At 42.1% G+C, this 24,493-nt stretch overlaps 1 protein-coding gene across 6 annotated transcripts in view; it reads right to left on the bottom strand.

Moving 5' to 3' along the window:
* Positions 1–978: 978 nt before the first annotated feature.
* The window catches only part of LOC121600934 (ubiquitin-like modifier-activating enzyme atg7), a 38,045-nt gene continuing 14,530 nt past the window's right edge, over positions 979–24,493 (bottom strand). For 2 of the 6 annotated variants that reach the window (XM_041929706.1, XM_041929709.1), the window contains exons 6-11: positions 10,837–10,995; positions 10,565–10,756; positions 10,182–10,367; positions 9,997–10,106; positions 1,637–1,937; positions 980–1,561 (exon numbers count right to left, since the gene is read on the bottom strand). In XM_041929706.1, the coding sequence (XP_041785640.1) occupies positions 1,520–1,561; positions 1,637–1,937; positions 9,997–10,106; positions 10,182–10,367; positions 10,565–10,756; positions 10,837–10,995 (990 nt within the window). In that variant the 3' untranslated portion in view covers positions 980–1,519. Of the gene's footprint in view, positions 1,562–1,636; positions 1,938–5,176; positions 5,484–8,700; positions 8,962–9,996; positions 10,107–10,181; positions 10,368–10,564; positions 10,757–10,836; positions 10,996–24,493 lie in introns of those variants that run through there. The other 4 variants (XM_041929707.1, XM_041929708.1, XM_041929710.1 and 1 more) reach the window with 4 other exon arrangements.

The raw sequence follows: 24,493 nt of genomic DNA, 5'->3' as shown, positions 1-24,493 counted from the left end.
TTTGTAGACAATCTCTAATTTATGTTTTGTTTTAATTAAACTTACCAATTCATCCAAATAATCGAAATAGCTGCTGACAGCACATTCAATTTGCACTGTCCTAAGCGGCCGCGTGGATCCCCGAAAAGGGAGTCCTGAATGCTCTGAAGCAAATGTGCATCTCAATCATTCGTTGGGTTAGATTCTCTAGTACAATTTTCAGATCGACACTTCAAAAAGGCCTCATGTGACCGCTATGAACCAAATCTAAACTATCTCATTTAAATAAATAAAGGATGTATTTTCTTGTGCTGCTGAACCTTCGTTGGGCAGAATAGCTTTCATCTCCTCATATGTTTTATTTCCTGCTTATTAATAATGCTAATTGAATTTAGTTTCCATTTGAAGGGTTTTTACATTTCCATGGCTGTTGCTCGTGAACCACAGTATAATGATGTACAAAAATAAAACTTTTTGGTGCTTATAACGTAACAACTAGCTTAAATTATCTTTTTTTTTTTTGTTCAAACAGTCTAAAACAGTTGTTCGCATAGATGACAAAAGTACAATAAAAATTTTGCTTGGGAATATTATATGGCATGTAACGCTTCTCCAATGTAACGTAATGTCCAATATAAGTACTGGTCTGGAAATCGGAATTCGACATTCTCATTTCCTATTAGCTCTCTCGAGGAATTTTTATGTCAACGCCGATTTAAGCATTTGAATTATTGATGGTGTTTGATAACATCTACGTGAAGGATAAAAAATGCTTGATAGCTTCTGATAAAGCTCAGGAAATCAATAAATTTAACGAAAAATTTAAGAACTGACAGAATAAATCTTATGCCTTATGGAACGTACTGTCATCCTCATTTGGTATTTTTCTGTCAAACTTTGCCTTTCTTGCCAAAAATCCTGCCGTTCGTGTTGGCAGGATTTTTGGCAAGAAAGGCAAAGTTTGACAGAAAAATACCAAATGAGGATGACAGTACGTTCCATCGTCTAATAAGCCCATGAAAGCGCTGTTGCGTAGGAAAATCAGCTACCCAGCTTAATAACGCGCACCTGTAGCAAGTCTACTGATCCAAAGCGTCAAATCGATCTACTGTGCCATCGTCATCGTTTCTGCCTTCATGGAGAAATTGCGTCTGCGTTATATTTAATGTTTGAGTCCTGTTCAATGCTCCATGCCCTACTAAGAAGGTGTTGAACAGCGATCCTAAGTTCGGCATGAGACGCAGGAAATCTCAGCAAGCTCGATGGTTGGATCAGGTGAAGCGAGACTTGTCGGAGATCGGGTGTCTACATGGATGGGAGGCTTCAGCCAGGACCTGAAAATTCTGGAGAATCATTGATGACCGGGCCACGTCACGATACGTGCTCTACCGTGAGCAAGCCATCAAGAGAGAGAGCTATGACATTTATTATTACGATGGGACAATTATATAGAAGACTCATTTGTATTCGGATAAACCTCAATTTAAAATTTTCCATTTTGTTACAAACAGTGTTGGATACATTTATTCGGAAAAAAACACTAGGAATCATCAGAAAAGTCGCTACCAAAGTCAAGCGTATCCTAAAACATATATAATGTATTTTTATGAAACATTTCAATGAATTATTTTAATTTTAATGCTATATTTTAATTTACCTTCATATTATTGACTTCATCGATACTAGAAATTAATTTGTGTAATCCCGCTATTGCTTCGAGCGATTCTGATCCATTTAAAATGTTTATAATAAAATTCTGCCCACTGGTGGCATAGCGCTCGAGAACTAAAGATGAACATGCCACACAGTTCGCATAACGTACCGTAGCTGTAACCATTGATTGTAGCGTAGAAATGTTGCCACGTATTGAATGCGGAATTATTCCAAGCAATCCTTCAGGCTCTTGTTGTTGAGCATATGGATCAGATTTTGGTGTCCGATAGTATGCTGGCGCATCCCTAAAAAATAGAAGGTTAAATTCGTCATTGAAGAAAAAATGCAAATAGAGTATGATTTGTACTAATTTATAAGAATTACGATATAGTCACCGTTCACGCCCAAAACGTTCGCTCCGGAAGTGAACAAGACTCAACGCCTTTCGATACACACAACGTGGTAGAGAGAGGAAGTTTTAGAAGCAACGTTTCCCCTACTAGTGTTATGAGATTCAGGATTCGAAAGATTTGAAAATTTTATTCCCTAGAAAAAAGATTCCATTGCGATTGGGATTTGATTTCAATTTGTTTGTTTTCGATGTGTTCGTTGTTTTCAAAGCGAGACGTTTATGTAAAAATTAAAAAATTTCAAGAACAATCCTAACGCACTTTACGTTGTGCGCTACGTAAAGTGTTGTGGCCCAAGGATGTAGCCTGTTTTGTGAGTGCAGATAATGGATGTTTCTAAGAAGTGAGTGTTTAAAGACATTGGTCTGGTGGACCCTCATAAGACATTTTTGTTCAAAAGTCAAGTGGTATTGTGGTGCAGTGGACATTGTGAAAAATAATGTGACAGTGACGTTTTTCAAGTGCCAGTGCTGAGAGGGCCGACAATATGTTACCTTATCAATCCTGTTACTTTATCAATAACGGAACCAAATACCTTTTGAAAACCAGATATTTGACTCATTACAAAAAAATACAAACTCTAACCAAACTTTTTAACGGAACACCTATCAACATCACACCCCGCACTACCCCCCTTAATACTGTCCAATGCGTGATTTACTTTTCTGATCTTAAAAACATGACGGATGATGAAGTTCTTGACAATTTGAAAGATCAAAAAGTTACTCAATTGCCCCGTTTTACTCGCAAAATCAATAACGAAATAATATCTACCAATTCTTTCCTCCTCCGTATTGCTGCAACCCGCGTCCCCTCTGTTATCCGCCTTGGCCCACACCAAGTGATTCTCCGTACATATTATCCCAAACCCATGCTTTGCCTTAATTGGGCTCATTATGGTCATACCAGGCTGAGATGCAAAACCTCACAGGATTGCCACAATTGTGGTATTCCTGCCCATGGCGTATGCACTGCTCTACTGAAATATGAGAATTGCAAAGGTAACCACAATTCTTTTGACAAATCCTGCCTATTTTATCTCTAGGAACAGGAAAAAATTTAGAGAAAATTACAATGTGTCTTTCTCTAAAGCAAGAAAATACATTTTAAGCGCCGCGACATATGAAATCGCATGACGGTTTTGTTCTCCGCTCAACTTTGTATCTGACGCTCAGTAAGTCTGTTGAGAACGAACGAGGTAGAAAAGAGAGGACGAGGACGACATGTGCTACGCCGCTTATTGCAAGGAAACAAAAGAGTGATAACAATCGCACGACAAATTGTCGTTCTCATCGCTCTCTAGCCATGCGCTACGTGCTGATTCGAAAAACTGTAACGTCAGGCCGGCGTTCAAAGTGTTAAACAAAGAAAAGCTGTACTATGCAGCAATCAAATTCAAAAGGCTTCTGATAATCGGATCCTCAGCACAGTTTGCAATGTACTTGCATCACCATCACTAGAAGAGTTTTTCATCCTGCCATTTTCCTGGTCCTCCATAAATAAGTCTATCTTTCCAGAATTTTTTTCTTTGGTTTTAGATGTTGTTTCATCCTCAAATTGATTATTCTATTTCACATTGCATGTGAATTTTAATATGTTACGCATATCCTATAAATTACGAACAAAATCGGTAATGTTTGCAAGAGTTTCGCCTGTATTTTCGATGTATTTGCATTCATGTATTTATGTATTTTTATTTTGTAACTTTGACGAAACAACGACTGACTGCAACAACTCCATCTCCAATTTACACCTGTTTACAGCTGATTCTTGTGTCATTTGCTACAAATCGCGTGTCGTCACTTGCGAATCGCATGCTACTATCATCAAATGACTGTCTATACAATCGTGTGGCACGCACACTATGGCCGTCGCAGTAACGAAATGCAACGTTGCTGCGACGATCCTGTGTTAAGTTTTTCTGTCCGTCCGTCTGTGGTAACCAAATTCGACGGACCAAATGACGGACTATTCGGCAGCGTAGACAAAAAAGAGATCGAGATCTTTTTTAGGCTGTCATAACCGCAAAGCTCTTTCAGTCACGAAGAAACATCCTCGTTTATTACTCATTTGTTATTCGAAAAAAAAAACAAACATTTTATTTTACGTTACGTAACAAAAAAATTCTCCACACCCTATCAGCATTACATAATTGATGAATGACGCCTATCAACTTTGATGGAAAATATCTACTCGGAATCTACTACGAGATCTACTGGAAAATATCTGTCGGTCAAACCCTGTTTAAAGGTTAGATTCCAAAATGGAATAACATTATTTTCCCCCATGTAATAAGGTGTGAGGTTTGGGCCGGTCTCGTGGTACAATCGTCAACTCGTACGACGTAACAACATGCCCGTCATGGGTTCAAGCCCCGAATAGACCGTGCCCCCATACGCAGGACTGACTATCCTGCGATGGTATCAATAAGTCACTGAAATCCAAGCTCACTTCACTAGTGGGTACAGGCAGGCCTTGACCGACAGGTGCCAAAGAAGAAGAAGAAGAAGATAAGGTGTGATAGGGGTAATTTAGGACGCCAGATTAACCGTAGAGTTGACTACCAAATTTTCGCAAGTATTTTTGACGAATTACGTTAAATACGTTTGACTTTTGACACATACAATTAACGGGTTTTGTGAGTAAACAATGTGTTCTATCTATGTATATTCTTGCGAATCTTTATAAATCGAAATGTTAAATGACTATCTGCCTCACTAAGAACTATGAACTATGACGAAACATTATCTCTATCGGCCTCAGCACCATTTATCGATCAAAAAAATCGATAGACGCTCACGTAAAGCTGACAGTATAACTATTTTTTTCATACCCTTACATGAAGTCGATTCCTTTCGAGTTCACTATTTAGTGTTTACAAACCATAATTTATTATAATTAATATTTTTTTTATAGTTTATTACTCAAAATATTGAAAAATATCCAACTCATTTACCAACTTGCTGCATAACGTTTTTCAAAAACATAACAAAATTCTTTGGACATTCTGATGCAACCATGTCGATATTTATAAAATCCTAAAAACGCTTAGCACCACCATCAGAACTGGTATTCTAACCTTAAGATGCTTAAAACGCACATGATGTACCAAAGCTGACTAGTCACTTTTTTTAAAATTTAAACACCATTTTGAATATGGTTGGTAAACTATGTGGTCATTTTGCTAATGAATGACTTTCAGGGGTCCTCGTAAGCTTCAAGCTTTTTTTATATTTTGGGATGGAACCAATTCACCAGCGGAGTAGAGAGACCGATCCGGGCGAGCTTAGCCAACAGCAAGCGATGGTTCACACGATCAAACGCAGCCTTAAGATCAGTGTATACTGCATCCATCTGAGCTCCGGAAGTAAAGGCTGCATGGCAGTTGGAGACGAATTCCACCAGGTTTGTGGTAACACTGCGTCGAGGAAAGAAACCATGCTGGCGTGTAGAAATATAAGAACGACAGTGATACATTAGCGAGTTTTGTATGACGATCTCAAACACCTTGGCACAAGAAGGCAAGGTGGTTATACCGCGGTAGTTCTCAGCAGAGTTTTTATCCCCTTTTTTGTACACCGGAAACATCACAGAGGATTTCCAGGCCGTGGGTACAGTACTTTGTGCAAAAGAGAGTTGGTAGATTTGAGACAGAGGCTCTGCTAAAAATTCGCGGCATTTGGCAAGGATTGCCGTAGGAATACCATCGGGTCCAGGGTTGTATGAGGTTTTGACCTGCTGCAGAGCACGTAGTACAGTATCTACCGAGATAATAATATCGCGTACGTCAATGTCAACAACATCACGGGGCACATTATTTAAAGCTGCTTCTAATGATAAGCTTGCATCATCCGTAATAAAGCAGTCCTTGAAACGATCAGCAAATAAGTTGCACATGCCTTCCTTACTGCTTGTGGAGACGTTGTTATATGTGAGAACATCGGGGAGCGAGCTGTTACCGCGTTTTGATTCAACATACCTCCAGAATCGTGTTGGGTGTCTGATGAGCGAGAATTTCACTCGAATGAGATAACGAGTATGAAGTTGTCTGTTATAGCTTCTATATACATTCTGGGCAGCAATGAACCTTAATTTGGAGTGTTGTGTACCATTTGTACTGTAAAAGCGAAAGCATGACGCTTTGTTTTGCTTTAGACGGCGTAAACGTGCATCAGACCATGGTGGACTGCGACGCGGTGGCATTAGAGGACAGCAATCAGATATAAGCGCCAGTAGTGTTGTGTTAAATAGTTCCAATGCTGAGTTAACATCCGGATTACCTTCCAGGAAAGACCAGTCAGTAGATTGAAGCAATTCAGCTAGACGGATAAAGTTAGTTCGCCTGTAGTTACGTGTGCCGGACTCACGGTTTGGTGAGGTAGAACGCCAGGAACGAGCTGTATTGCCAGCACCAGTTAAGTGTAGTTCAACAGGAGGATGATGAACATCAACGGCAACCATAGGGAAAGGTGACACCACCGGTGGGGCACAATAATGTAGGATCTCGTCAGAGACAATTATGAGATCGAGAATGTTATTCGATGCATTAGGTATAAAGTTGATCTGAGAAAGTCCATTACTGTAGATGCAGTCAAGCAAAGAGCGACAGTTATCCGTAATACGTGAGTTCTCATAATTGATTCGAAGTGCAGGAACATTAGAATCATCGGTGTTCCAGGAAAGATTGGGGAAGTTAAAGTCCCCGAATAGGAGAAACGTATCGGTGGTTGCACAAGCAATATTATCTATGGTGGAGCAGATAGTTTGCATGGTAGTAGAGTTGTTTACTAAATCTGGAGGAATGTACACTACGCCCGTGATAAAAGTACGTTTATTACCATAAACTCTTACCCAGAGTTGCTCAACGGTATCCTGTGTAGGACAAAGTATTGTACGTAGATGTGAAGCAACGGCAATAAGAACCCCGCCACCGATTGATTTTTTACTATTTTTGCTGCTGCGGTCTGTTCTATACACTGTATAATTATCCGGGAACAATTCCGAGGAATAAATCGCTGAATCCAACCATGTTTCAGTCAGGATAATAACGTCATAGTGGGTTGTAGAAACATAGTCAAATACTTGATTGCATTTAGATTTCAATCCTCTAACGTTTTGGTACAGGAACAATAGTTCGTCAGTATTATTACGGCAGGCGACCCCTGTAGGATTGACATGATAGCCGTGCGATTGTGTTTGTGTAGTATCCGTTCTTTGGCGATGGTTTGTTTTGGTTTCACGATCATTAAGTTGCGTGCGCCTTTCGTCAAGCACTGCCTCAGTAGAAAAAATATTGTTTGTTGTAGGAAAAACAATCGTCTGGTAAGTGCAATTATTATTTACTAAAGTTGTTTCATCGCCGGTGTTCTTCGTTTCTTGAGTCGTGTCAGGATGATTTGTGTGATTGTAAGTGTGCGCGATGTGCGTGGACTGAATACCGGTGAATATTAGTGGGTTTGTGGTGTTGGTGATGTGCGTGGAGTGTGTGCCGATAAAATTGTGTGATCCAGCAGTGGCGGTGACCGAATGTTTAGCACCGTAGGCAAAGTTGTAGGGGTGGAGAGACCCATTGGCGGTTGTATACGAAAATTTGCACTAGGCTGTTGAGTTCGGTAGTCAATGAATTCACGTACTGATAGGCCAAGAGGCCAGGTGTCAGGGGAAAGAGCCTTGTCACGTAGTGAAAAAGGCACTAACACTTTAAACGACAGGAATGAGAGTGTAGCCGTATTTGTACCCTGGCGAATAAGACAGTATGCTGTAGCATCGTCAATGGATAAAGCTTGTTTGACCATTTGTACAATTTGGTCACTGGTTGTATCGGGAGAGAGCCGGGAAATATACAACGCGCATTTTTGCACCGCGGAATGAGCGGGAACTATTTTGATAGGAAAAGCTGCTATATCCTTTTTTGTGCCAGTTATCACAGGTGGTGCATGAGTTTTGCGTTGAACATCGTCAATTCGCTTCGTATTGTTGTTTTGGCTATTTCTTTGATTGCTCGTAGCACCGAATGTAAACAATGCGTGATTGTCCTTAATGACATCGGAAAACAAACGTTTGGATGGATTTATGCGACGAATTTTTGCGGGAGGGTGACTGCTACGTGGAGTTTTTAGGTCAAGTTGGCTCATCCGTGCAAACCCAGTTTTAATTTCGTTAGTCAATGGCTCCATAACGGTCTAGATGCTTTCGGCTACTGTCGTTATTGCCGCCTGGAATCCAGATTGCATGGCTGCGTCTTTTACGAACTTGGTGCACGGATTCATGAAGACGTTGTTGCAGCCAATACAGCACCAGTGTAATTGTTTATATTCCGAAATGCGCAGGAACAGATCAGCGGGAACCGAAGGGCAGCGCTGATGAAATGGAGAGTCGCACAGGCAGCAGCTGATAGATGCCTCCGCAATTTCCATAGTGCAGCAACAAGAGCGATGGCGGTCAGGACGCGTGAACTCAGACGCGATCCGAAATGCGAAATATGCGCGAGTTTTTGGGTCACAGAGATAAACGCACTATTGCACGATATACGAACGGTGTTCTAAAATACTGCGATTATACAGAAACCGAAAAATAGTGAGATAAACAGCGCGATTTTCAAGAAAAGATACTGAGCGATATGCGAAAGCGACTTTTACGTTAAACGTCAAATAACCTGTTTTCACTCGTGTTATGTGAATATTATTCTCACCAACTCTCTGATATACACCATACGCTCTAGATTGAACTCTCCCTTTTTATATTCGTTGCTGGGTGAAATTCGCCTTCTTTCTCTATTTCTTGAATTTGATGCAATGTACTTGAAATGATCCTTGTAACCATGCTCAGAAAACCATGGATGGAAAAGGGGATCAGGATAAGATTCATGGCAGGTATGGGTTCGAGATGGCCTATGTAAGTTATTGACCAACTTTAAGACCTGAAATTAGTGTCAGATTGATTGCGGGTTATTTAAAAATTGAAAGAGGATATGGATTTGACAACAGTACTAGATCGGTATGGGGTCTGAACCAATTGCTCTATCTTACACAATTACACATGACTATCTTCACTCTCAGAAAAAGTCTTCAGCAAACCCATCGAACTCCGGTCAAAATTGAATGGAGTTGACGGTATGATGGGTTCGATGGATGAGTTTCCTATCACTAGCGGGAATGGAATTTGAAGGGTTTAATTGGTTCAAAAAAGCTAATATAAACAAAGCGTAAGAGGCACTAACGATTTGCGTTGTCTTAAAAAGACCTTTGTGTGCATTCTAAAGCTATAAAATATCTGTAAAATTACATTGTTTAATCCTGTAACCGTCATGGGATCAAGCCCCGAATACATCGTGTCCTGGTATGGGTAGGGGTACTGTAGGACTGACTATCCTGTTATGGTAACAATAAGTCACTGAAATAAAAGCTCACTTTCACTATTGGGAAGAAGCAGGCCTTCACCGACAATGGCTGTCTGTTATGCCAAAGAAGACGAAGAATCCTATAAATTGACCAAATTAACTAGTATACACAAATCTTCTATCGCACACATTATTCTTCTTCTTTGGCATAACAGCCATTGTCGGTGAAGGCCTGCCTAAACCAATGATGGACTTGACTTTCATTGACTTTTAGAATATTTTAGTTTCAGCTTCACATAACTATGCAGCGTTAAGTAATACGGCCGAAGCCATTCCTACTAAAAACAATGATAACATACACAAACATTAAAGGTAAATAATAATCCGCAAATTATGCAAAATAGCCTGATTCACCGTTTGTACAGAACAGTCCAAGCGCAAATAGTATAAAACGATCCTCGAAGCCACTAAACTATAAACAATATTTAATAAATTTAAAATAAACAATATTCGATATCCCGATGTTGAATGAGCGATATCATGAATTATTGTGCTTATACTGAAGCCATTCTTAAAACACATCGATTAGACTTAAATAAATCTCTGTTTACATACCCATGTTGAATGATCGATATCATCAATTCTACTGCTAATGCTGAAGCCATACTCGATACACCTGGTCTCGTAACAGTGCACTGTTGATCTAATGTACGGTCCTTCATCGACTGATAATAAAAGGAAAATCATAAAAAGCTTGCACCCATCACAAAATCGGGAATAACCTATACAAAAACACATACATTCCCAGGAGCAACAATGTCATTGCAAAAGTAACATCCTAAATCACAGCAGTTGATCTTATGAAATCCTCCAATAACTGTCGATGAGAGATTAGTATCGCCTTCTGCTTCCATGATGTTGTTTCTTTGAAATCCATGTCGCATAACAAGGTAAGAATCGAATCCGAGAGCTGCATTCATAACAATCTGTGTCATACAAAAAAGGAACAAAACAACAACAAAATATATGGATATATATATATATATATATATATATATATATATATATATATATATATATATATATATATATATATATATATATGGATATATATATATATATATATATATATAAGAGCGGTCCCTCTCATACGCGGTTTAGAGGTGAGAGTTAAATGATTCACCTTGTTATAAAACCGACCAAGCATTGTTGGTAACCAACGACTTTCACGCGAATCCGTCAGTAAGTAAATAACATCATGTTGTTGTATGAGATTTATAAGCTTGGTCAATATCTCTCTTGTCTCATTTACTTCGTTTCCTTGTCCAACGGGATGTCCGGGCATGGGAATTTTCAAATTTATTCCGGTAATTTTCTACAAAAAATAGATATTGTTAATGTTAAAGTTTCACTTAAAAACATTGAAAGTCAGAAATATAAAAGAGAATTGTTTACCGCGGATGGATTAATTTCTAATAATCTTTCAGCAACTGTTGAAGCCTTTGGTTTCCCTCCATTTAATGTATCTTCGAACCGATACAAAGATTGTCTTATCGGATTCGATAAGGAAATATGTCCGCAATCGACAATTGAAATGTGAGTAATGCCCCAAGCCTAAAAATATATTGAATATTTTTAAGAAATTAATTAATACATTGTTTTGATTGTAATTAACCACATTGCAATCAGTTTTAATTATTTTGATTATTTGATGCGCTACGAAATCGCACATGAAAAAGAGGCCAGCCACGTCAAGTGTCTATTTTGCGCCATACATGGACACGTTGTCAAACACTGCGAGGTGTTTAAACGAGCGATGCGAAAGCGTGGCGAAACTACAAATCTGCACGACATGCCTCAACAAACGGGTCCAAACCGTGTCGATCGCGATTCCTGTGTCGTGTTCCAGGATGCAGCGAATGACATCATACCTTGCTGCACCGTGACCAAAACACATATCGAGAGGTGCACTACCAAGCCCATCACATCTCGAAACAATCGGCGATCTTTCGCATCGTTCCCGTGACTGTCTACAACAATGGAAGAGCCGTATATGCTGTAGCTTTCCTGAACGAGGGATCATCGGTTACCCTTGTGGAAGCGGACCTGGCCCTACAATTGGGGCTCGACGGAGAGGCAGATCCATTGGAGCTTTGTTGGACGTCCGACGAAACCCGGAAAGAAGAAGCGTCTCCTCGCGTGAGCTTCGAGATATCAGCGAAGGGGGGAGGGCTGCGCTACAACATAGCTTGTTTATGGTGTGGGCGGCCGCTAAGTCTCCCGTCTAATAAATTTAATTACGACACACTGATAAGTACTTTTACTCATCTACAGAATCTTCCGACAACATCGCTGCAGACGACTAGACCCACCCTGCTAATCGGACTCAGCGATGTGAACCTGATACGGCCACTAGAGACACGGTTCGGACAGCCCAACGAACCCATCGCTGTGAAAAGCGCCCTAAAGCTGGGCCTTCTACGGCCTAAACAACGAGAGTGCTACAAAGAAGATGCTGGAAATCCATCAAATCCCGCGTTAATTGAAGGAATGTTCCTGCGACGACTCCCACGAAGGGGTAACAACAAGCGGTCCTTTCCCTGAGGTCCCACACGAAAACTCCCGCGGAACCCATCGCGAAGAGGGAGTGAATGAGGCTGCTCAGGAGGGTCACACATCTGCACAACAATCGGTAGCTCGGCTGGAACCAAAGAAAATCTGCGTACAATACCCGATCTAGCAAGTGCCTTTAGAAGTAGCTACCAGCGAATGATCCTCTCCGAGGCTATGTGGAATCGTTGGGTGAAAGAATACATACCAACACTAAACCGTCGAACCAAGTGGCTAGAACCCTGTAAGCAGCTTCAAATAGGGGATCTATGTTTCATAACTGAAGGTCCGAGGAAGGAATGGTTACGTGCGATAGTGGAAGAAACGTTCCCAGGGAAATATGGTATCGTTCGACAAGCTTAGGTAGGTAAACAGGTAAAATGCTAAGGTGTTCCACCGTTAAACTGAAGGAATCCAAGCATGCATGATTGATTCTTTCATCATAGTAGTCATATAAATGTTCAATAAAGGTTTAGTTCTCTTTCATCACTAGAAGAGAATAGTCCACATTTACTGTGTTAAGTTTTGTATCGAGAAGCTGCGTAGCGGTGGATATGAAACATGGCGATTCAAAGTCGAAATGTTGCTAGGCCAGGAAAACCTGTGGAAGTTCGTGTCAACGGCCGCCCCTGAACCATTGACCGAATCCTGGAAGGAAGGTGACGCTAAAGCCCGGACTACGATCGCTCTTCTTGTGGATGACTGCCAGCACCCTTTGATCCGTGACTGCAAGACGGCCAAAGGTACGTGGGATGTACTCCAGAAACATCATCAAAAAACGACGATGTCTACTAAGGTATCGCTCCTGAAGAAACTCTGCAAGGCGGAGTACGACGAAAGCGGTGACATGGAGGCGCATTTGTTTCGAATGGATGAACTTTTCTCAAGTCTGATGAACGCGGGCCAGGAACTGGATTCGAGCTTGAAAGTGGCCATGGTTCTGAAAAGTATGCCAGAATCCTACGATCATCTCACAACGACGTTGGAAACTCGTTCGGACGACGACCTGACCATGGAATTGGTGAAAAGTAAGCTGTTAGATGAAGCGCAGGATGGAGAAATCCCATCAAAGCGAATCCATCTTACGCGTTGGTCCTGAGAAGAAGATTACGTGTCATCGATGTCGAAAACCCGGGCATATGAAACGTGATTGTCCGATGGGATCGAATAATACGTCTACATCTAGTACGATGCGTGATTATTCGAGGAAAAATGGAAATTGTTCTTCTTCCGTTGGACAAAGAGAGTCTTTCAAGCCCAAGCCTAAGGGTAAAGTAGCAATATTTTCTGAATTTTCGTTTACAGTAGGCGTGGTATCCAAAAAACGAGAGCAACCAAAGTCTTGGATAATTGACTCTGGAGCCACCTCACATATATGTTGCGATCGAGCATTCTTCGATGAGTTCAAACAAAGCACAGGTGTGAGCATCACTCTAGCCGATGGCAATGAGACGGTTGTCAAGGGTGTTGGTTCCGGTCATTTGTACTACTCTGACGAAAATGGAGATCGACGGAAGATTACTCTGAACGACGTGTATTATGTCCCGGAATTAGAATCGAATTTGATTTCTGTTGGAAAACTCGTCAACAAAGGAGCGAAGGTAACGTTTGATGAAACCCGAGGCTGTGTAGTGGAATGCGAAGGTTTCCTAGCAACGGTTGCTAAAGAAAAAGATGGACTGTATTAGTTGAAAAGTAGTATGGATCGAAGCATCAACGTTGTTCATCACACGAAAGACTGCATTCATTCATGGCATCGCAAGCTAGGGCACCGGGACCCTAACGCAATTCAGCGAGTTGCACGTGAAGGCTTGGCGAAGGGAATTTCTATCTAGAAATGCGACATTTTCCAGACCTGTGAGTGTTGTGTTGAAGGGAAGATTGCTCGAAAACCCTTCCCGCCGATTACGGAACGACAATCAACGAGAGTTTTGGACCTGGTACACACGGACATCTGTAGTCCCATGAATACAGTGACGTCAGGTGGATCACGCTACTTCTTAACAATGATTGATGATTTTAGTCGCTATACAACGGTGTATTTTTTGAAACGAAAATCTGAAGCAGCTGAAGTGATCGAAGAGTATGTCACTGTGGTCCATAATCGTTTTGGAAGGAATCCAATTGTCATCCGCTCAGACCAAGGCGGTGAGTACAAAAGCAAACGTTTGGGTCAATTCTTTCGGGCCAAAGGAATCGTTCCGCAGTTTACAGCAGGTTACTCCCCGCAACAAAATGGAGTTGCTGAACGAAAAAATCGGACGTTGGTAGAAATGGCTAGCTCCATGTTGATTAATGCGAAACTAGGGTATCGTTTTTGGGTCGAAGCAATCAATGCACAAAACATTTCGTCATCGAGGTCTATCGAGAAGACGCCATTTGAATTATGGTATGGGAAGCAACCGGACTACAGTAACCTGTACATCTTTGGTTGCTCAGCTATTGCATGAAACTCGATCCAAAGGGGAAGAAGCTTATGTTTGTAGGATATGCTGACAATCATAAGGCGTTTCGTTTTGTAGATCCTACCACCAATAAGATAATCCTTAGCCGTGATGCGAAGTTTATCGAAATGGAAGATTTCGAACATGACGCGATTAATCGTTCGAAAAAGACGAATCCTCAAATTGTTGAGTACGAATTCGACGATGATTTGCCTTTCGATGACGATTCCGATTTCGATGACGATGTCGGTGATCGTCTAGAATCTGAAGAAGAAGACAGCACCGATGAAACTCTAGTTGAGGAGGAGCTAACGGATACGGATTCCAGTATGTGCGATACTACGAACGAAGATGACGGTGATGATGGACACACTCTCGAAAGGGCAGCTCGACGATCATCCCGTAGCACAAAGGGTGTACCACCTCAACGTTTCCGAGAAACAACTGGAATGGTAAGAATATCCTCAAATGAAAGAATTTTAATCACCCAGGAGTACTGCGAGCCCCGTACATTTGAAGAAGCCATGAGTTGCCCAGATCGAGACTTGTGGAAGCGTGCAATGGAGGAGGAGATCAAGTCCTTGCTCGAAAATGCCACATGGGATATCGCTTCTTTGCCCAAAGATCGCAAAGCTGTGGGCAGTAAGTGGGGTTTTAAAAGAAAGATGGACGGCGACGGCAAAATAATCCAATACAAGGCAAGACTTGTTGCAAAAGGTTCAGCCAAGTGTATGGTGCGGACTATGACGAAGTTTTTGCCCCCGAGGCGAAGCAGACCGCTTTTCGCACGTTGTTATCAATCGCTGCTAGAAGAAAGTTGATTGTGAAACATGTGGACGTTAAGTCGGCATACTTGTATGGAGACCTGGCAGAGACGATCTATATGAAACAACCGACTGGATTTGAAATTGGTTAAAAAAATGACGTGTGTCTGCTGAAAAAGAGTCTATATGGTTTGAAGCAAGCAGGAAGAGTATGGAACCAAACTATAACCGAAGTGCTTCGGAGTTTGGGGTTCCATTCTTCAGAAGCAGATCCTTGTCTGTTTGTGAAAAACAAGCGTGATCGATGGTCATTCATACTGTTGTATGTGGATGACATGCTTGTTGCTTGCTCTGAAGACAGAGAGTATGAAAACATCGGAACTACTTTGAAACGACATTTTAAGATAACCATCCTGGGCGATGTAAGGAATTATCTGGGTATTCGAATCGAACGAGGACAGAATGGGCAATATTTGTTAGATCAAGCCTCGTACATTCGTAGGATTGCTAAAAGATTCGGATAAGAAGATGCAAGACCATCCCGTATCCCAATGAACCCCGATTACCCGAAAATACAGCAAAAGGAGGAGAACCCAATGCCTCGAAAAGACGATTTCCAAAGCTTGGTGGGTGCTTTGCTGTACGTTGCGGTCAACACGCGGGCGTTGCCATCAGTGCATCCATCCTGGGGCGCAAGGTGAGCAATCCTTGCCAAGCTGATTGGACGGAAGCCAAGAGAACATTGCGATATCTGAATTCAACAGCAGATCTGAAATTGAAACTCGTTGAAGATGGGCAGCTTGAAGCATACGTTGATGCCGACTGGGCGGGCGACCATCAAGATCGAAAATCGAACTCGGGATTCATTTTTCATTTAGGTGGACCGATTTCGTGGTCAGCTCGGAAGCAGCAGTGCGTGACCCTTTCGTCGACCGAAGCGGAATATGTCGCTATAGCGGAGGCCTGTCGAGAGCTGCTCTGGTTGCAAAAACTTATGAAAGATGTAGATGAGAAGACCTCTGGACCAATCGTTATACGTGAAGATAACCAGAGCTGCCTGGCGATGTTGCGAGCCGAAGGGGGATGTAGAAGGACTAAGCACATCGACACCCGGTACAATTTAATCCGGGACCTGGTGAATAACAACTTTATACAGGTTCAATATTGCCCTTCCGAACGTATGATTGCTGACGCGTTGACAAAGCCATTGTCAAAAGTGAAGTTGGAAACTTGCCGTAAGAAGTTGGGACTTCAATCGTTGCAGCTTGAGGAGGAGTGAAGGAATCCAAGCATGCATGATTGATTCTTTCATGATAGTAGTCATATAAATGTTCAATAAAGGTTTAGTTCGCTTTCATCACTAGAAGAGAATAGTCCACATTTACTGCGTTACAACATAAACTAGCAGTAATAGATGTTGAAGTAGATCAGGAGCAACACCACCAAAAAAGCTCAGCAGTGATAAGACCGGAAACAAAAGTAGTGAACGGCAGACTCGTGCAAGCAGATGCGTTCACGGGGTAGAGAATGTTGACATAAACACCACGAGGCCACAGCTGACAGTCAGTATTTTATGATATGCCAAGTGACGTTTAAAGACCAGTGTTACAACCGAAACAACAACCTTTATATTACCAGTACTCACATACGCCTCTGAGACATGGTTTTCTGAAGCATTTGGCAGCTGTCAGTTGTTATGTTGCGCTCCGTGTTATGCTGTGTGGAGTCCTGCGGTTAACCGTCGTTTTGTTTTGACTACTTCAATGCACGATCCTACCCAATATTTGAAAAACTTTTTACATACTTTGATATTCATTATTAAAACAATCATTACAGGAAAAAAAATTATAGTCATAAAAATTAATCTTGTATGAATTCTCTTACAAAACATTTGAAACCTAAAAAAAGTTATAAAAACACGTTTGAAATTTCAAAGTGTCGTTAGTACGATCATAAATTTGGTTTAATAAATCATGTGAAACTGTTTTTTAAAATTTGAAAACAATAAACGGAGATGTGAAATAGTATTTTGTGCAACTCATACTTTCACTGTGTTAATGGGTTTTATGGGCTGTTGCCTTCGTCTACCAGTCCGTTATCCCGGCCTTAATGGCCTCCACGCCATCTTGCCACTTCAATTTGAGCCTACCACGCCTTGTCCTTCCACACATACGGGGCTAAAAATTCTTCTGAACATCATCCTCTCGAACGCGGCCAGAAGGGTTTCATCACGATTTTTCAGGCCGTATAATGACCGGTAATAAGGCGGCCCCATGGTACAGTCGTCTACTCCAACGACTCAATAACATGCCCATAATGGGTTCAAGCCTAGAATGGACCGGCCCCCCGTAGCAAGGATTGACTATTCGGCTGCGTGGTTATGAATTTAGTCTCGAAAGCCTGTACAGGCCGGCATGTTCTCGTAAGACGTTACGGCAAATAGAAGAAGAATAAAAATGGCCGGTTGCCAGCCAGCGTCCTAGCTCGCAACTCATCCATACTATTGTCGGAACTGACCCTTGAACCGACATAGGTGAAATCGGGACGACTTCAAAAGTGCGTTCACCTATCATCTGCACGTCACGCCTACGTAGATTCTGATTATTTATTAGTAGGGCCGCTGATAGTACCACCATCAGTTTCGTCATTGCCTCGTTTATCTGAATTCCGAGGCTCTCTGCCTCCTGCTCGATCCCTTGGTAGGCTTCTGCTACATACGAGAGCCGCAGACCAATGATGTCTATATCATCAGCGTATGGCAGGATCTAGATTGACTTATAGAAGATGGTTCCCGTAGTCTCCACCCTCGAGTCGCGGATGGCCCTCTCTAGTGCCAGGTTGAATAGGAGACAGGCAAGCCCGTCCCCCTGGCGCAGACTCTTGGTGGTAGCAAAAGGTCCTGAGAGTTTTCCATCCACCCTCACCTGGCATGTGACGTTGGTCATAGTCATTCTAACTAGCCTTATCAGTTTGGCCGGGATTCCAAATGAGCTCATAGCATCGTACAGTTTTACCATGGCTATGCTATCATATGCGGCTTTGAAGTCAATGAAGAGATGGTATGTGTCGTTTCTGTATTCAGCCATCTTTTCCAAGATCTGCCGCATGGTAAAGATCTGATCAGTGGTTGATTTGCCGTTTCGGAATCCTCTTTGATAGTTTCCGATTATACCTTCGACGTGCGAGACAAGGCGATCCTGAACGATCAGGGAGAATATTTTATACGCGGTATTCAATACTGTAATGCCCATGTAGTTGTTGCAGTTCAACCTCCATTCTTGTATGTGGGGTGGATGATGCCGAGATTCCTATCTCAAGGTACCGATTCGCTATCCCACAACTCAATTACTGATAATGATGAAGAGGAAGTTTTGAAAATGATGAAAACACGATGTTGTTGCTTTGAACTCTGGCACTTGACTAACTTCATTCAGAATAAAACACTCGCTTATATACTGTAGAAATTCGGGAATTCGAGCTGCCGCACGCGGATTTGAGTTGCACGATACCAATCTACAGCAGTTTTACGCTGCGTAATAGAATTACGATGAAGTACTTTTTCTTCTTCTTTGACACAAACAACCGCTGTTGGTCAAGGCCTGCCTGTACCCGCTAGTGAAGTGAGCTTGGCTTTCAGTGACTTATTGTTCCCATAGCAAGATAGTCAGTCCTACGTATGGGGGCACAGTCTATTCGGGGCTTGAACCCATGACGGGCGTGTTGTTAAGTTGACGACTGTACCACAAGACCGGCAAAGTACTTTTTACACGTAGGTAAATTTCCTGGAAGCGCCCTCTACCTTACGCTAGGCGTATTAAGGGTGACGCGTTACCATTACGCTTACTACTAAATAATTAAATTATAATTCATTTTTAACTTAATGTTAATAGCGATGTTTACACTATTGCTTTAAAGAATTGTCATATCTAAATTCTTCTGAATTCGCCTGAAATGGTCGCATTGGCGTCATCGTTTACCGCGAAGCCAATGCACGCGATTTTTACTTCCTGATCTGTTTATTCATGTTTGCCAGGTACTATTTCACTGTAGCACCAATCTTCTGGTCAAGCTAATGCAGCAATGTAGCCACTGTAGTCCCTCTGTCTTCATTTCAGATTCTTTTGGAACCTCAAAAATTTACCTGAGCTACTTTGATTGTTGCTGAATAGAGCCAAGATGTAGTAAATGCCGAAACAGGCCCAAGGCCCCCATCACATTGGGGAATTTGGAATGGAATTGGTACGTCAAACGGCATTTGACAGCTTTTACCTCGCCAGGAAAAATGTATTGGTCATGACCACGGCAGATTCTGTCAAGAAGGAGAATTCCTCTTTCAAGGTGTGAAACGATGTTTTTTAGAAAGAAACACACAAAGCAGATCTGAAAATGTCTTCGTAAAACAGCGCCTTAGGTTTTTTTTTTCTTTTTAAACACAAAGCTATATTTTACATAACATTTCCTTCCGTAATTATGAGCGTGTTATTACATTTGCGAAACGAATTTTGCTGTAAAATCTGGTCAACGATATATTAATTCCGCAATTATTCCTGTTATGTAAAAGGGCTTTTACACGACGTCCACACACTTCCGCAGGGAGTCCATTTTAGACGCTACGGGGTGCCATTCTTTGATTGCTCACGCTTCTAAACGAAGTTGTTTCACTTTTGTGCTCATCATGGTTAGAGTTTACCTGATAGAGGTATCAAATTTTGTATGCTGACTCATTAAATACTACTATTCAAAGTGCAGTTAACAATGTTTGTCCATTTTTTTAATTTTACACTACGCAGTTATATATAGGTAAGCATACGCAGTTGTATGTAGGTAAGATACACTACAGTTTGGTTGCAATAAATTTATTTTATTTAATTTATATTTTTTTCGTATATTTTTGATCGTATTTGAAAACAAAAACGATCATTTGGAGAAACTCTGTTGTTTTAACTCAAGAATGGGGTCATCAAGAAACGATATTGGTCTAACTTTGTTATTTTTTGACTGATCACACTCTTGCTCCTCGATTGCAGATCCTCAAATGAATAAACATTACTATTAGTTTTAAAGTACTTTTTGTATTATTAATTTTGAATTTTTTTTTCGAATAACAAATGAGCAAAAAAAACGAGGATTTTTGTTGGTGACTGTTAGAGTTTAAACGGAGAGCAAATAAAAGCCAACTTGCTCGTTTGGTGGTTAACTATGAACAAATTTATTACAAAAGAAGGCATAGGCTACTATGCCTAGGAAGCAAAATTCGACTGAGGCAAAACCACTGTTTGGTAGTCATAGTCTACTACAGTGATTTCACAACCTTCGCGGTTATGCCGGTCGAAAAACAATAAACTAAGCTATTTTAGGGGGCCGGTCTCATTAAGCCGGTCTCATGATACAGTCGTCAACTCGTACTACTTAACAACATGCCCGTCATGGGTTCAAGCCCCAAACAGACCGTGCCGCCATACGTAGGACGGAAATTAATAAATCTCTGAAAGCCAAGCCCACCAGTGGTAGGCAGGCCTTGACCGACAACGGTTGTTGAGCCACAGAAAGGAAGAAAGAAATTTTAGGGGGTTGGGGTCCATCTGTTACGTAATTTGGAAGAGGAGGGGGGGGGGGTTTCCAACGTTCCAACAGTTTGTTACACTAGGGCGGGAGGGGGTTGAAAATTCGCAATTTTTGCGTTACGTAATTGATGGATGACGTCTTACTAAATTTCACCCTTTGTCTCAAAAGTTTGCCGACCGCTGATCTAAAATGTTTCCTCTGCCATGATTGCCATGTTCTATCATTCAGTAGTCAATCACAAATGCATTGTAGGAAAACGGATATGCTGCCTTTAAAATACAATTAAAAATACTTGTTTAGATCAATAATAAATTAGTTTTTCAGAATGAGATCCACGTGTGAGCGAAAACTATATTCCAAAGAGGCATCATCCTATGCATTGACTCTATTGTTGCAGGATCAACTTTATTATACACGAAACATATTTATACAATTTTATTTGGATACAATTATTTTTTCACGTATTTTTCATTAAATTATTTTGATTTCTTCACAACAAGCGGATTGTATCGTAAAATACAAGATTTAAAATATATGGCTGTAAAAGTCACCCTGGGAACACTAGTGGTATAATGGGTACATTTCCAATCGGCAGTAATTTTTTTTCTGTGAATAATGATAAAAATCGATCAAATTAAAAAAAAGCATGTTATACACATTTAAGGCATCCAAAATCCATAGAGGAACACAAGATAGTGTAAAAGGCGAATTTGTATAGCCGTAAAAAGTGCTTACCCTACTCAAAAAAAATCTACGAAAATTTTTAAAGAAAAATGGTGCTGGTTTATACTTCTTCTTTTCTGGCACAACAACCGTTGTCGGTCAAGTCCTGCCTGTGCCCATTAGTAAAGTGAGCTTGGCGTTCAGTGACTTTTGGTACCATAGCAAGATAGCTCTGGAATGGGATGGGATCCGAAGCTCTCCGAGGGATAATATATGCTCTCCCATCCAACTCCTATTCCGACACGTCCTCGTCGTGCAGAGTGGTAACATGTGCCTCCATATATCCTAGCTTGGGTACACGAGCTAGATCCAACCCCCTGGGCGGATGGTGGCATATGGCAAAGCAGGAGGGGGGTGGGTATCCCGGGAAACTGGGTGCCTGAACGTCGGGGGGCAACCCGACGTTAAATAAAACAGCCACGTGAGCGCAGGGCCAGTCACCCAGTCTCATGAATCTACGACCACGGAAAGCTACAGAAGAATTCGAAACGGACCTAACGATACCGACCCAACGCAATGTCCCCGGCCAACGATTAAAATGGGCTCATGAAACGTACGCACTCTTAGCAAAGCCGGAGCCTTGAAACAACTTGATGACGCCCTAGCCACACTGAGCATGGACCTCGTAGCTCTACAAGAGATTCGGTGGCTAGGGAACGGTGTGCACAACAGACGTGGTAAGCAATGCTCCATTTATTACAGCTGCCACGACCGCCACCGCGTGCTCGGAACGGGTTTCGTCGTAGGTTCTCGGCTGAAATCCGTAATCATAGATTTCAAGGCTATAAACGATAGGCTATGCACCTTGCGCATGCGAGGCAAATTTTTTAAAATCAGCCTCATAAACGTTCACGTCCCTACCGAGGAGAAAGAGGAAGAGGAGAAGGACCTTTTTTACGGCCGCCTCGCTAGAACTATAGATGCGTGCCCCAGGCATGACCTCATAATCATCCTGGGGGACTTCAACGCAAAAGTCGGTAGGGAACCAGTGTACCGCCAATCCACTGGCTGTCACAGTCTGCATGAGCACAGTAACGATAATGGTAGTAGATTGATCCAAATCGCCGCAGCGAACAATCTGGTTGTAGGAAGTACCAAATTTGCGCGCAAGAAAATCCACAAGGTTACATGGGCGCATCCTGATGGAGAATCTTTCAACCAGATCGACCACGTGTTAATAAGCCGCCGACAACAGTCGAGTCTGTTAAAAGTCAGAACATATCGAGGAGCCAATATCGATTCCGATCACTACTTGGTTGGCTTAGTGATACGTTGTAGAATCGCCCGCCCCTGCGCCAATAAGGGCGGAGAAAACATGCAGCTTCAGCTCAACACGGACACTCTAAGGGACAATATTGTCCAAAAGGAATTAAAAGCCGGTTTAGAAGAGTCTCTACTACCAGAAAATAGATATGAAACTACGAGCGAGAGGTGGAACGCTCTAAAAACAAAAATATTAAACTGTGCAAGAAATATACTCCCACCACGTCGTGGCAACACCAAATCTGGCTGGTTCGACGATGAATGCAGACAAGTGACCGAACGTAAGAATACTGCATACCGAGCAATGCACAAACGGCATAGAACGGGGACATGCGCAGAGGAATATTCACGGCTCAGACGCGAAGAGAAACGAGTTCACCGCTCCAAGAAGCATGCTTTGGAAGAGCAAAACATGCGGGAACTCGAACAAACCAGAGAGGCGTACGCACCGACACGAAAGTTTTACCAAGCGATAGCAGGTCACCGAAACAACGTTGTACCTAAAGTTACCTGCTGTCGCAACAAGGATGGAGATCTGGTCAGTAACCAGCCAGAGGTCCTCTCGCGGTGGGCTCAGTACTTTGATGAATTACTCAACGACCAGTTTAGCGAACAGCTAGAAGCGCCACTAGCAGATAGTGTCATGCTACTGCCACCTATCATAGAAGAAACACGAAAGGCTATCCGTCGGCTAAAAAATAACAACCGACGCATCCCGGAACCGGAGGCATCCGGAACCGAATGAATTGCATCCGAACTGGTCAAGAATGGAGGTGCACGACTAGAAAACGAGATTCATCAAATTGTTACTGAGGTGTAGGATAGCGAATCGATGCCTTGTGATTGGAATCTCGGCATCATCTACCCCGTATACAAGAAGGAAGACAGGTTGGACTGCAACAACTACAGGGGTATTACGGTGTTGAATACCGCCTATAAAATATTCTCCCTGATCCTTCAGGATCGCCTTGTCCCGCACGCCGAATAGATAGTCGCAAACTATCAAAGAGGATTCCGAAACGGAAAATCAACCACTGATCAGATCTTCACTATGCGGCAGATCTTGGAGAAGATGGCTGAATACAGAAACGACACATACCATCTCTTCATTGACTTCAAAGCCGCATATGATAGTATAGCTAGGGTAAAACTGTATGACGCTATGAGCTCATTTGGAATCCTGGCCAAATTGATACGGCTAGTTAGAATGACTATGACCAACGTCACTTGCCAGGTGAGGGTGGATGGAAAACTCTCAGGACCTTTTGCTACCACCAAGGGTCTGCACCAGGGGGACGGGCTTGCCTATTCAACCTGGCACTAGAGAGGACCATCAGCGACTCGCGGGTGGAGACTACGGGAACCATCTTCTATAAGTCAACCCAGAACTTGGAGTACGCTGATGATATAGACATCATTGGTCTGCGGCTCTCCTATGTAGCAGAAGCCTACCAAGGGATCGAGCAGGCGGCAGAGAGCCTCGGATTGCAGATAAACGAGGCAAAGACCAAACTGATGGTGGAAACATCAGCGGGCCTACCAATAAATAATCAGAATCTACGTAGGCGTGATGTACAGATAGGTGAACGCACTTTCGAAGTCGTCCCAGAATTCACCTATCTGGGGTTAAAGGTCAGCAACGACAACAGCATGGAAGCTGAGTTGCGCGCAAGAATGCTGGCTGCCAACCGGTCATTCTACAGCCTGAAAAATCAGTTCACCTCAAAGAACCTGTCGCGACGG

Source organism: Anopheles merus, unplaced genomic scaffold (assembly GCF_017562075.2).
Source record: "Anopheles merus strain MAF unplaced genomic scaffold, AmerM5.1 LNR4000012, whole genome shotgun sequence".
Taxonomy (NCBI): domain Eukaryota; kingdom Metazoa; phylum Arthropoda; class Insecta; order Diptera; family Culicidae; genus Anopheles; species Anopheles merus.
This window is presented reverse-complemented; position numbering and strand designations above follow the sequence as displayed.